This window comes from Rutilus rutilus (genome assembly GCF_951802725.1).
Source record: "Rutilus rutilus genome assembly, chromosome: 15".
In the NCBI taxonomy this organism is placed as follows: domain Eukaryota; kingdom Metazoa; phylum Chordata; class Actinopteri; order Cypriniformes; family Leuciscidae; genus Rutilus; species Rutilus rutilus.
In genome coordinates this window covers 15,583,161-15,595,252 of record NC_140220.1, presented here as the reverse complement: position 1 = coordinate 15,595,252, position 12,092 = coordinate 15,583,161, and the positions used below count along the sequence as shown (strand labels likewise).

Below are 12,092 nucleotides of genomic sequence, written 5' to 3'. Positions count from 1 at the left end.
TTGTAAATTAATCCATGTAAGAATTGCATTTCAAGGAATTCTTTACTAATCTTTCCAGACCTTTCATTTTGAAAACAGTGCTGCAGTTCATTGAAGTCAACAGTTTGTCCCCCTACACCCTCCAGAGAATAAGCTGCAAATGCAGATTTATTTCAGTCACATTACAATGAATAACATGACAAGCAGACTTCAGCATTTTACACCTTAGATAAACAGCTAACAAAATTTGCACAGACCAAACATTTCTGAGAATCCCCATAATGAAACCTTCAAATTGCTCTCTCTCTCTCTCTCTCTCTCTCTCTCTCTCTCTCTCTCTCTCTCTCTCTCTATATATATATATATATATATATATATATATATATATTTAACTTTGCTTTTATATTTTAAATGTTTTTCTACTTCGCTAAAATGAAAATGAAAGCTTTAGCGTAAGTTCTGCCAGGAAGACTCAATCAGCGCATCACGTATTACCTCACTTCTAATCAATTATGTGCTAACACTCGCAGTATAAAAGATTGGTACTTACATTCGTCTGAGTTTGCAGATGCTGACGCTGCCAATTACCTCCATCCTCCCCAACAACCACCAAGATGGTACCTTCCCCTTCATCCTCCCCATGCACCACCACCAGGATGGTCCCTTCCTTTACCTCCAGGGGGTCGGCTGCGCCCTTGCCTTTGTCTTCAGGCAGGATATGCAGCTTCCGCTACCCTCGCATTGCGCGCTAAGGACAGGGCCTACGCCAAATAACTTTATACATGTATGCTTGCTGGGGTGTTAATAAATATACGTTTGTTATATCAATTTATCTCCCGAGTCTTTCTGGTAGAACATTTTGTATTGATACACTCCATTCTAAAATTGTGACTGTTTCTCTAAAAAAGTAATTAGTTTTAGTTATTTAGTTATTTGAGTCTATTTTAGCAGAGGGCTGACAAAAAAAAAAAAAAAAAAAAACTAGACCATGTTTTAAAAATATATATATTTGAATTTATTTATTTATTAAAGGATAGCCTCTTGAGATGCAACATCTCATTTTCAAGAGGGTCCTGTTAACACAAATACAGAATACAAAAGACAAATCATAAGCAAAAATAATAAATAACAACATTACAGATACACCTACAAATTCATTCATACACAACTCATTCATACACAAATTCTCTCACCAACTCACACTGACCCAACTAACTAACCTAAGTTTTTTTTTTTTTTACTTAAAGTTAAAGGTGCTATAAGCGATCTCACGCGTTTTTTAGGCTAAAACATTTTTTTTCACATACCGCAAACATCTCCTCACTATCCGCTAGCTGCCTGTCCCCTGAACACACTGTAAAAACACACGGTCTCTGCAGACAGCCCACGCTCCACAAACTGCAGCAAAAACAAACTGAGCAACAAACAGAGCGACCTGCACCACGAAACATAACAAACTGTTCCAGCCAATAACCAACAAGAATGATGTGGGGGTGGGGTTCGGGGGTTAGTGCGCGGATGAGGAGGAGGGAGGGTCTAGCTAGCCTCCGTTTTGTTTGATAATAATTCAAACATCAACAAAAGGGTTACGCCAACCGAGATCGCTTATAGCACCTTTAAATAAATAAATGAGAAACTATGATATTTTAACAGATAAACAAATGAACAAATGATTGAAGTTAACTTAAAAGTTAAAAGCATAAACAAGTTGTTTTAAGATATGGAGCTAGGGATGATCTGAAAAGGTGAAAAGAAGTTATAGATCTCAAGGAAAGAGGAAGATTATTCCAGTCCCATGGCGCTTTATATTGAAATGTTCTACGTTCCAACTTCTTTATAAATTCTGGGTACAAAGAAAAAGGGGTATTGCATGTTTCTGAGTGGATATGAATAATCTGCATGGAATTAGATACTGTTTTAAATAGGAGGGACAGTTAAAATAAACACATTTGAAGATAAACTGAACCCAGTGAAATTGCCTTCTTGATTTAAGTTGCAACCACACACTAAAAACTCCTGGGTTATTTCTTCAACCCATTTTCTGGGTTATTTGTGTTGGGTTAAAATTATGGGTTATTTTTTCAGAGAGCAGACATGGGCAGTATTTCAATTAAATGTATTTTAAATACGTATTTAATTACTTTAGTGTATTTTGTAATTTGTATTTTGCAGGTGTGGAAAAAATAAAATGTAGTTTGTAACAAAATATTTTGAGGGAGTGTATTTAGAGTATTTCAAATACTTAAATACTTAAGAAAGATCACCATATGCTTATCACCATAGTAAATGATTTTGCCATATTTTCGGTCTGATGTTGGCAATGGCAATGTCCAGGTTAGATGCACGAAAATCACGTGACACCCTGTAGACTGGGGCTCCCTCCAAGAAGTGAATGAGTTTTGAACCCCTACGGGTGACGTCACGGACACTACGTCCATATTTTTTTACAGTCTATAATGTTTTGAACACAGGAGAAGAAGTGGCGCTGCTCCTCTTAAAAACGGCATTAAAGGGATAGGTCACCCAAAAATAAAACTTTTGTCACCCTTTTATTGTCCCAAACCTGTATGAGTTTCCTTCTGCTGAACACAAAAAAAGATATTTTGAAGAATGTCTGTAATCAAACAGTTTCCAGTAGCCTAGCCATTGACTTCCATAATATTTTTTTCCCTACTATGGAAGTCAATGGCTTCCGTCAACTGCCTAGTTACCAACATTCTTCAAAATATCTTCTTTTTATTTCAACAGAAGAAAGAAACTCATACAGGTTTGGGACAACATACGGATAAGTAAATGATGACAGAATTTTCCTTTTTGGGTGAACTTGCTATCCCTTTAAGGTAAAGTGTTTTGTGAAAAATATACAGTCTACACACACACATATTGGACACTGAACGGCATTATAGAGAAAATAATTATGCCTTATGAGATCAATGCACTGTGTTGTCATTCATAAAAGGACCTCACCTATTATGAAACAGCGCGTCTTTCGTAACTCCACTGAAATCTCCATGCTAAGCAAGCGTTCACAATATAACATCCATCTGCAGGTTTTACACGTTTTTAAATGTATTACATATGAGAAATATTGATACTCCCGGAAGGGGAGTAGTGAGAGTTAAAGAAGCGGGTCAAGTCTTCAAATTGTTGCTAACCTCTATGTGTTTTCTCCAGGTCATTTTGAATGGACAGTTTTGTCGCTGATAAGCTAACTGAGTGGCAGCTGATAGAGAATTTTAGAGGTGAGCATTTTACTCTTATTGCCCTTATATCATCTCTCTATACCTAAACATTTTTCTTTAATAAGGATTAAATGTGTCAGTGCAAGATTTTGTGAAAGTCACAACTTCTTCGACAGTGGGGTATGCATATCTATATAACCCTAAAAGATTCTTGTGCCTTGTCTTTAAACTGTTATGCATAAGAATGGGCCAGATATTCACCTTTGCATTAATGTCATTATACTTTTTAATGAAAGAAAAGATGGACAATATAGACTGTCATTCACACAAAATGGGTAATGCTGCAAAATAACCACATTAGTTAACTAGCAATTTGGGCCACGTAAAAAAAAAAAACCCACAGCATTCCCTTAAAAGTGATTATTTGTTAGCTTGATAATGAAAGAGTGTCTGGTGAGTGGTTCACAATTGTCTCGACTTATTAACAATACTCATGTTGTCTTGTTTTCTGTCTTTCAGATGAAGACATAGAGCCTTCTCTTTGATGAGGACACTATCAAAAATCTTGTCCCCAAAGTTGGCCCCAGGCTTAAATTCCTGAGGCTCTTCAGAGAATTGGTTTTTATTTTTCTATTTTTTATTTCTAATATTGCTATTACAGTGTGACCTAAAATAAATAGGAAAATAAACATGTCCAAGTGTGTGTTTTTTCATATAGCCTAGATTTTAATTTAATGCAATAAAAATGTAAAAGTGCTTGAAGTGTGTAATATAATGTAAAACAAAGTTTTATTTTCTGAAATAAGGCATACTGGGATAGTAACCCAAGTTAGGTTATTTTTGACCCAACTGCTGGGTTAAAAAAGGATCAACAAATTTTGGGGTTATTTCTACCCAGATGTTCGGTTTTTTAAACCCAACATTTGGGTCAGGTATTTAACCCAGAATTTGGGTCAAAAAGAATAACCCAATTTTCTGAGTTGAAATAACCCATAAATTAGTTGGTCCCTTTTTAACCCAGGAGTTTTTAGTGTGCAGTTAAGTGATTCGTACATTAAACAGTGATGAGTTCTATAAGGACACCTCAAAACAAATTTACAAAGTGAGTTAACTACAACATTAAAGGGCATTAGATTGGTGTCAATGGTATTCTGATAAACAATGTCAGCATAATCAATAATAGGCAGTATCATCTGAGAAATTATTATTTTTCTGACAGGAAGAGTGAAACAATTAATAGAACGGTACAGTGAGTTTAGACAGCCATATGATCTTTTAGTAATAAAGTCAATATGTGGTTTAAATGAAAGTTCCGGGTCAATCCAGAGTCCAAGATATTTAAATGAGTCAACCTTCTCAAGAAGGGTCCCGTTATCGAAATTAATTTGTAACTCTGAGGAGTAAACACGACTATGTCGAGTTCCAAACAACATGCAACATGACTTCTTCCTATTCAGTAAAAAGCCATTTTTGTACCAGGTTGAAGTCAGACTGTAAGGAATTCTGAATTTGTAATAGATCTGAGTTAGAGGTGTAAATAACAGTGTCATCAGCATACAGATGAACAAAAGAATTAGAGCACATTTGAGGTAAGTCATTAATAAAAATAGTAAAAAGAAGTGGTCCTAACATGGAGCCTTGTGGAACACCCTTATCAACAAGTAAATAGTCGGACTGGCAACCATGAAAAACAACACACTGTCGTCTACTATGAAGATAGGCGTTAAACCAAAGAAAAGCATTTTGATTCAACACATCATTTGTGAACTTCAGTAGAGCGGTAGTAGTGGAAAAATTCGTTCTAAATCCAGATTGTGATGGAGATAAAATACTGAAATGACTTATATATTTTGATAATTGATTAAAAATAAGTTTCTCAAATTTTTTTGTAGTACAAATAATAGAAATTGGACGAAAATTGTTCATATCAGATCTATCACCATCTTTGATAAGAGGAGTAACTCTTGCACATTTCCATATGGAGGGGAATGCACAAGTAGATAAAGACAAGTTAAATAAGTCCGCAAGAGGATACATTAATACATGAGCAGCAAGTTTCACAAATTTTGCTTCTAGACCATCCGGACCCACTTTACTGTTTTCTTTTAGCTCACAAATGGCATGAAAAACATCAATTGGAGAGATTTTAATAAAAGAAAAAGAATTATTAGTATTAATTAAGTTCGAGGTACCAGCCATCTCATAGGAGTTAAAGTGATGGGAATCACAAATGGAAGAAAAATGCTGATTAAAAGCCTTATTTTTATCTGATCTATAGGGCTTTTTTTTGTTTTATTAAGAATGTGATTCAAATGATTCCAAAACTGTCTAGAATTACGAAAGTCTTGAGAGAAACTATCTTTATAGTAATTAGATTTGGCGTTCCTTGTTTTTGTCTTACATAAGTTCCTGAGGTATCTGAAATTTTCCCAGTCAGTAGAATCTTTTGAGGAGCGATATTTGGCCCAAGCTTTATCCCTTTGTTTAAAAAGACTTATTAGATTAGAGCTGATCCAGGGTAAATGCCTGCCTTTGACTCTACTAATTTTCATGGGAGCATGTTTATCAATTACATTAGTAATTTCTGAATAAAAAAAGGTCCATGCATCATCCACATAAGGAATTAACTGAAATCTCTCCCACCTAATTGCAATTAGGTCCTGAATAAAACAATGAACATTAATGTTCTTACATTGTCTCGCTCGGATAAATCTGGGAGCAGAGCTTGGAATTTAAATTTTCCACACACAAAATATGACAGAATGATCACTTAAGCAGTCCGACATTACACCCGATTTAACTATTCTTTCAGGGTGGGTAACTAAAATCCAGTCCAACAATGATGAAGATCGATAATCAACTCTAGTAGGTTCCTTAATTAACTGAGTGAGATTTACACTGCTAATTAAGTTTCTATCAATAGAGGAGGAACGATCAAGCCAATTCCTATTGAAATCTCCCAAGATAATCATTTCATTATGCCTCTCAAGAGAATTAATAGTTGCCAAAATACATTTTATAGAGTCACTTGTAGAAGACGGAGGCCTATATATGTTACCAATTGTTAAATGTTTATTATCATGAAACGTAATATTAATAAAAAGACTTTCAAAATTAACTGGTTCTTCATTCGGAATAACACACTCAGAGACTAGGTTCGCAGCAACATAAGTGGCCACCCCGCCACCTCTAGAGGCCCTGTCAGATCTATACAGAACAAAATGATCAATTTCAACACTTTCATCAGTGATTTTACTGTGTAACCATGTTTCTGAAATAGGTATAACATTGGGTTTATAATGAGTAACCCAGGCTCTAAGTTCATACATTTTTGATACAAGGCACCTATATTAAGATGAATTACTCTCAAACCTTTAGTTGCTTCTATTGTATTTCAGAAGATTATAATAGCAACAGGTTAGACAAGAAAGAGTTGGATGAAAGCAGGTGAAAGAGCGACAGCCACACATCAGACAAGCACAGACATTATTCACAACACATAGCAGCACATATAAAGTACTCGAGACACACACCATAAACTCATACCAACAAAAAATACACACACAGGACAATAAAGGATGATAAATGCAAACAGATACAAAAGCAAAAATAAAAACAAAAATAGGCTGCATAATAAAACAACATACAGCTCAGCCTGCTTTGCTCAAAAGCAGAGGCAAAGAAAAAAAAACAGTTAAACACTTTGCGACAGCAGCGGCTACCCAGCAAACACATTTACGTTGTGGCAACGTCTGTGGCACGTTGCATTTCTGCTATGGCAACATCGCTGTCTACGTGCTCGCAACTGTAACGATCACCAGCTGGAGTGCCCTCGAGAGCCACCAGAGGGCGCTCCACAATAGACTATGATCACTTCCTCACAAACTACATTTCCCATACTCACTGCCGGGACTCATCAGCATTCATCATCTCATTCACCTGTGACTCATACACCTGCAGCTCATTCACACACACCCATATAAACCTCTTTCACTCTTCAGTTCTCTGCGAAGTATTGCATTGCCCTGGCTTTCAGTTCTGAGCGTTTATTCCTGTGTTTGCGGTTCTCATTTACTGACCGTGGACTGTGTATCTCGACTCCTGATTGTTCTCTACCTGCCTTTACCCGGATTGTTAATTGGACTTTGCCTTTTGCTGCCTGCCCTGACTTCTGCCTGTGACCCCGATCTGCTCTGTGTTCTCTCCGTTGCTCTGTCTGCTGTTGTTTAACCCTGCCTGTCTGACCACTCTAATAAAAGCTGCAAATGGATCCCTCCTCGTCCGCTGCATCATTACAGCAACATTGTAACAACGTAGAATTGTAAGACGCGACAGGGCTGTAGCAACGTTGCTACAACGTTGACGTTCTGACAATTAATTATTTTTATGCTAGATAGGTCTATAGATATTCCCCATTTAGCATGTTATGTTTTGTGGTTAATTTTTCATTAGTCATATGTTATAAAATTATATACTTTTTAAATATTGTTTATCCTTATTATTATTTATGGGCCTAACAGTAAATTCATTATAATCAACACCTGCAAGTGTACACTTTGAAGAGTAAAAATGACATACGGTTAGCTAATTCAACTTTATTAAAACTGCATATGGTAATCAAATTGCACTTCCTAAAGTCATACATTTGTGAGAAGAAAAACAAACAAACATATTATACAGACAGCGGACTAACGTTAACTAGCATGAGCAAACATGCGAAAATCTGGCAAAGAAACGAATGAGACGACAAATCAAAGGAAAAAATAAACAGGTGTGCGAGCAGCTACAAACATTTCTTTTTTCTCTGTGTGTTTCCAAAAAAAGTAAAAAACATTAACGTGCAACAAGTAGGCGTTGCTGGCTGTTCAATGAGTGCTGAAATCAATTAATGTTACTCATCAGTAAAGTCCTTTTGGCATAAAGTTAAATATTTGTCATACCTGACCAGAAGATGTTAAAAAAAATGTCACATCAGATAAGGAGGTTGTAGGTTGTGTTTGAATAATTACGTATCTTATTTAGCTGAAGTGAATTAAACACAATTCTCACATATGGATTGCTTGATGAAGAATGAGACGGCCCAACGATCAGTTGAAATTTAAAAGGCTGATTTTCGGGCTTCAGGGCAGTGACGAGTACATATGTTGTCCAGTGGTTGTCCAGACACCCTAGGCACAACCTTAAGCAATGGCCCTGAACGGTGGTTTGATGTCAACATTGTGACAACGCTGTAACAACCTTCACCACACAACGTAGTTATAGCAACCTTTTGGCCATGTTGTTAAAACGTTGTTAGAAGGTTGGGTACGTTGTGCCAACTTTCTGTGTTTGCTGGGTACTCAGGTACACGAGTTTACAAAATAGTTAACAGCAAACAAAACAGAGCTGCAGTAACAGTAGGCTCGAACACAAGTTAACAGAGTATCTTTGGCCAAAAACAAAACATTTTCTTTAATGATTTTGCCTTTCTTCAGTTCTGTCTTCCCCCTTAAAGGTGGCCTAGCATTGAAACAGATGTGGGGAACAAAGTCGCCACGGATACCACAGGAGGAACCTAAGTTCCAGTTTAAATTCCTAAGTTCTTGACCAAATAAAAGATAATTTCTGTTAACCCGGCTCCTTGTGGTTGTGTTTTGTGGCAGCTTAAACCTCTCCTCGTCTTGGGGCCCGTGTCACAGTGTCCTTTGTATTAGGCCAACATTGTCTCATCCAAGAGACAATATCACATCACTGCAAAAACTTGAAATGTTTAAAACGATGTGGTATTGTATCTCGGATAAGACAGCAGATACAAAAATCTGTTTTTATTGAAAAAACAGGCCTGACGCGGTTCGTTTCGCATTTCGAAGTCAGCCTTAGCATGTTCTCTAAGTGCGCAACCGACGTCACGTTTCTGAAATGTCTACATAAAGAATTGTTTGTGTGCGTGTGACTTTTCTTCTAAAAGATTTTCTACATTTTGCTTCAACGAGTGAGCTACAAAGCATCACATGGGTAGCTATGCTGCAAAAAAGTATGACATAATGGATTGTTGTTTGTCTTCCACATATCTTAATAGTAGGCTTTAAAGAGATTGTGGAAGTCCTTTCTGCATTTGGTCCAATGTATGTGCTAAAATGTCACGTAAACTTTAAAGCCCACAGAATTCAACTACGCAAAAACATTTTAGAGGAGAGGCGCAGCAGAATGGAATGCAGATTGAGTTTCGATAAACCGTTAAGACTATATTTTCAGAGATCATTTCTATAGGTCTTTGCTTGGAAATGTGTTTCAAAAGTGCTTTTCTTCCAACTCATGATGCGTCTTTTTGAGCGTGAATTGGGTGCAGAGCAGCGCCTTTGGTTGTGAGCTCTGAGTTGGTGATGAATGTTCTATGTTACTTTCTACAATATTGAAGAAAGGAGTAAGTTCTGAGTTGTGTTTGGCATTTAAGTCTCTTTTTGGAATTGTTTTGTTTTTGCTTCTGTAGTTTCTATGAGCTTTAAGTAAACTGGAAATCCTACACCTGAGCCTTATCTACACCGTCAAAGAAAAAAGAAAAATCATTTAAAAAAAAACAGTAAGACCATAAAATATTCTAATCTAAATAAAGTGCACAATTTTTTTTTCAAAAAAACTGTTATTTACAGGTAATTCCTGAATTATTACCAACAAACACATTCATTGTAAAATGCAAATCTTTTACCGAAAATGTATGACTTAATGTATCTATATAGTACTGTATCAGCAGCTATATAGTTACTGCCTAAAACAATATGCAGCATAAAGTTAATATTTCTCTGCTCATCCTGGACTGAGGCAAAAGGCTCTACTCTTCAGCAAAATGGTGTCCCACAAAACTCAGACATACCAGAAATCCTTTAAATCCCAACACTAACAGATCTATCAAGATCTCAGCATCTTCACTTATTTCAATCCAGACTGTATTTCTCTCATACTAAAGTTCTTAGTGAGAATTAACAGAGGTTTAGATGTTGATGTTTTATTGAAAATAATACTAAGAGCAGGCGCGCTCGTACACACTGATGATGGCTTAGGCCGAAACGCGTCTGTGAGGACATGGTAATAATAAATGTATGAAAATAGAACCTGAGAGTGCGGTTTTTCATCTTTACTTTTTATTGAAAATAATAAACATTGGTGTCACCATAATGGTGATCAGTGTTTACTTTAGTTGGGCTCTTGACCCTTGACTTTTTAACATTAGATTGTTTCTGATGCTCGTTTGTTATGGCAAAAAAATGCAAGAGGATGTTGACGCCGTGATGGTGTTCATTTCTTTGTGAATCATCACTCAGTGACCTGATTCACTGATATTAGAGTAAAATGATTAATGAGTAAAATTATTAGAGTATTAGAGTAAAAATGATTTTGATTAAGTTGTTTAATGTTAGTTATTAATACTACTACATAATTTCCTGCAGTCCTGTGACACTCTAAAACTTTTTATGAAAGCATATTGCAGAAAATGTTTTGACAAAGGCTGTAGCCTCACACAGACATCAAGAATCAGCATATGAATCGCAACAATGGTGACAATGAAAAACAACAACATTTAGATCAACTCTGAACGTCACAAAACAAGCTACTAAAGTCACAAAAAAAAGAGCTTTGTTGATTGTCACCTCAAAACATTTTATGTATAATGACTTACAATTCTGAATACCAGATTGTCATAAATCTGATGTCACAATAACACAAGGCTACTGTATGTCATGTGAAGTTAACTAAAAAAATACTCAGATATTTGACTTTAAGTGATAACAGTGAATAAAGTCACTAAAATTACAATATCATCACCAATATGTGATCAACAATAGTTATAACTATCTTACATTTTTTTGCTACAACATTCATGTTTCAGAGACACACATAGCAGCAAAAGAAATACTCATTTTAAAAAGGCAAGGGTCAAGAGCCCAACTAAAGCAAACACTGATCACCATATTGGTAACATCAAAATGTATTATTTTCAATTAGACATCCACACCTAAACCTCTCAATAAGAACTTTTTTATAAAATAAATAAAGTCAATCTGGACTTTTTGAACTGAAGATGCTGAGATCTTGAGAGATCTGTTAGTGTTTAATGTTATGTTGCTGCCAGTCATTTGAATTAATCCAGGAAATACCTGTAAAATAACAGTGTTTGTCTGTAAAACATTAAAGAAAAATTTCTGTATACGTTTTTTGTACTTTAATTTAATTTTACGGTTTTGTTTGGCAGCCGTAGCTGACATATATATATCATATATTTCCTATGTTACTTTCTACAATATTGAAGAAAGGAGTAAGTTCTGAGTTGTATAAAAAAAAAATTGATCTTTTTTTACGATCAGAAGAGAGGAAGGAGATAAATATCCCTGAATAAAATTTAATTTGGATCTGTTCCTGTAATAACTTGAGAGAGATAGGTCTGAGAATTAAAGATTGATCATTTACTTAGTGAGTTCAACAGCAAACAGTACAATCAACCGCATCACAGCTGGATTTACATGCACAAACAACAATCTCTTTGCTGCTTTTTAAGCTTACTTGAACTGCATTAGACTGCCCCCATTAGACTGTTATAAATATTCACATACAACTTTTAAATCTCACTCTACAACAGTTCGTCACACAAAAGCATCATATCCCAAATTATTACAGCACAGGAACAAAATACGGTGTACTTTATGACAGCATATTAATAAAATTATGCCCCATGATAAACACAATTAATGAAATATTGCACGATTATGGTTAAATGATCATAGAAATATTAATTAATCCGTTATTTTAAACTGTAGTATTGTTTACAATTCTGTCATAATTTATTCACCTTCAGTTTGTTCCAAACCTGTAAGAATTTATTTCTTCTGCTGAGCACAAAAGAAAATATGGGTAACCAAACAGTTGATGGGCCCCATTGACTTCCATAGTATAAAAAAA

General features: G+C 35.6%; 1 protein-coding gene across 2 annotated transcripts in view; it reads left to right on the top strand.

The window, feature by feature from the left end:
* LOC311304723 (RAC-alpha serine/threonine-protein kinase) overlaps nucleotides 1-3,215 on the top strand; it is a 66,699-nt gene extending 63,484 nt beyond the window's left edge. Inside the window, exon 12 of one of the 2 annotated variants that reach the window (XM_084431934.1) lies at nucleotides 3,154-3,215. In XM_084431934.1, the coding sequence (XP_084288060.1) occupies nucleotides 3,154-3,163 (10 nt within the window). In that variant the 3' untranslated portion in view covers nucleotides 3,164-3,215. Of the gene's footprint in view, nucleotides 1-547; nucleotides 1,976-3,153 lie in introns of those variants that run through there. The other variant, XM_084431933.1, reaches the window with a different exon arrangement.
* The last annotated feature ends 8,877 nt before the right edge of the window (nucleotides 3,216-12,092 follow it).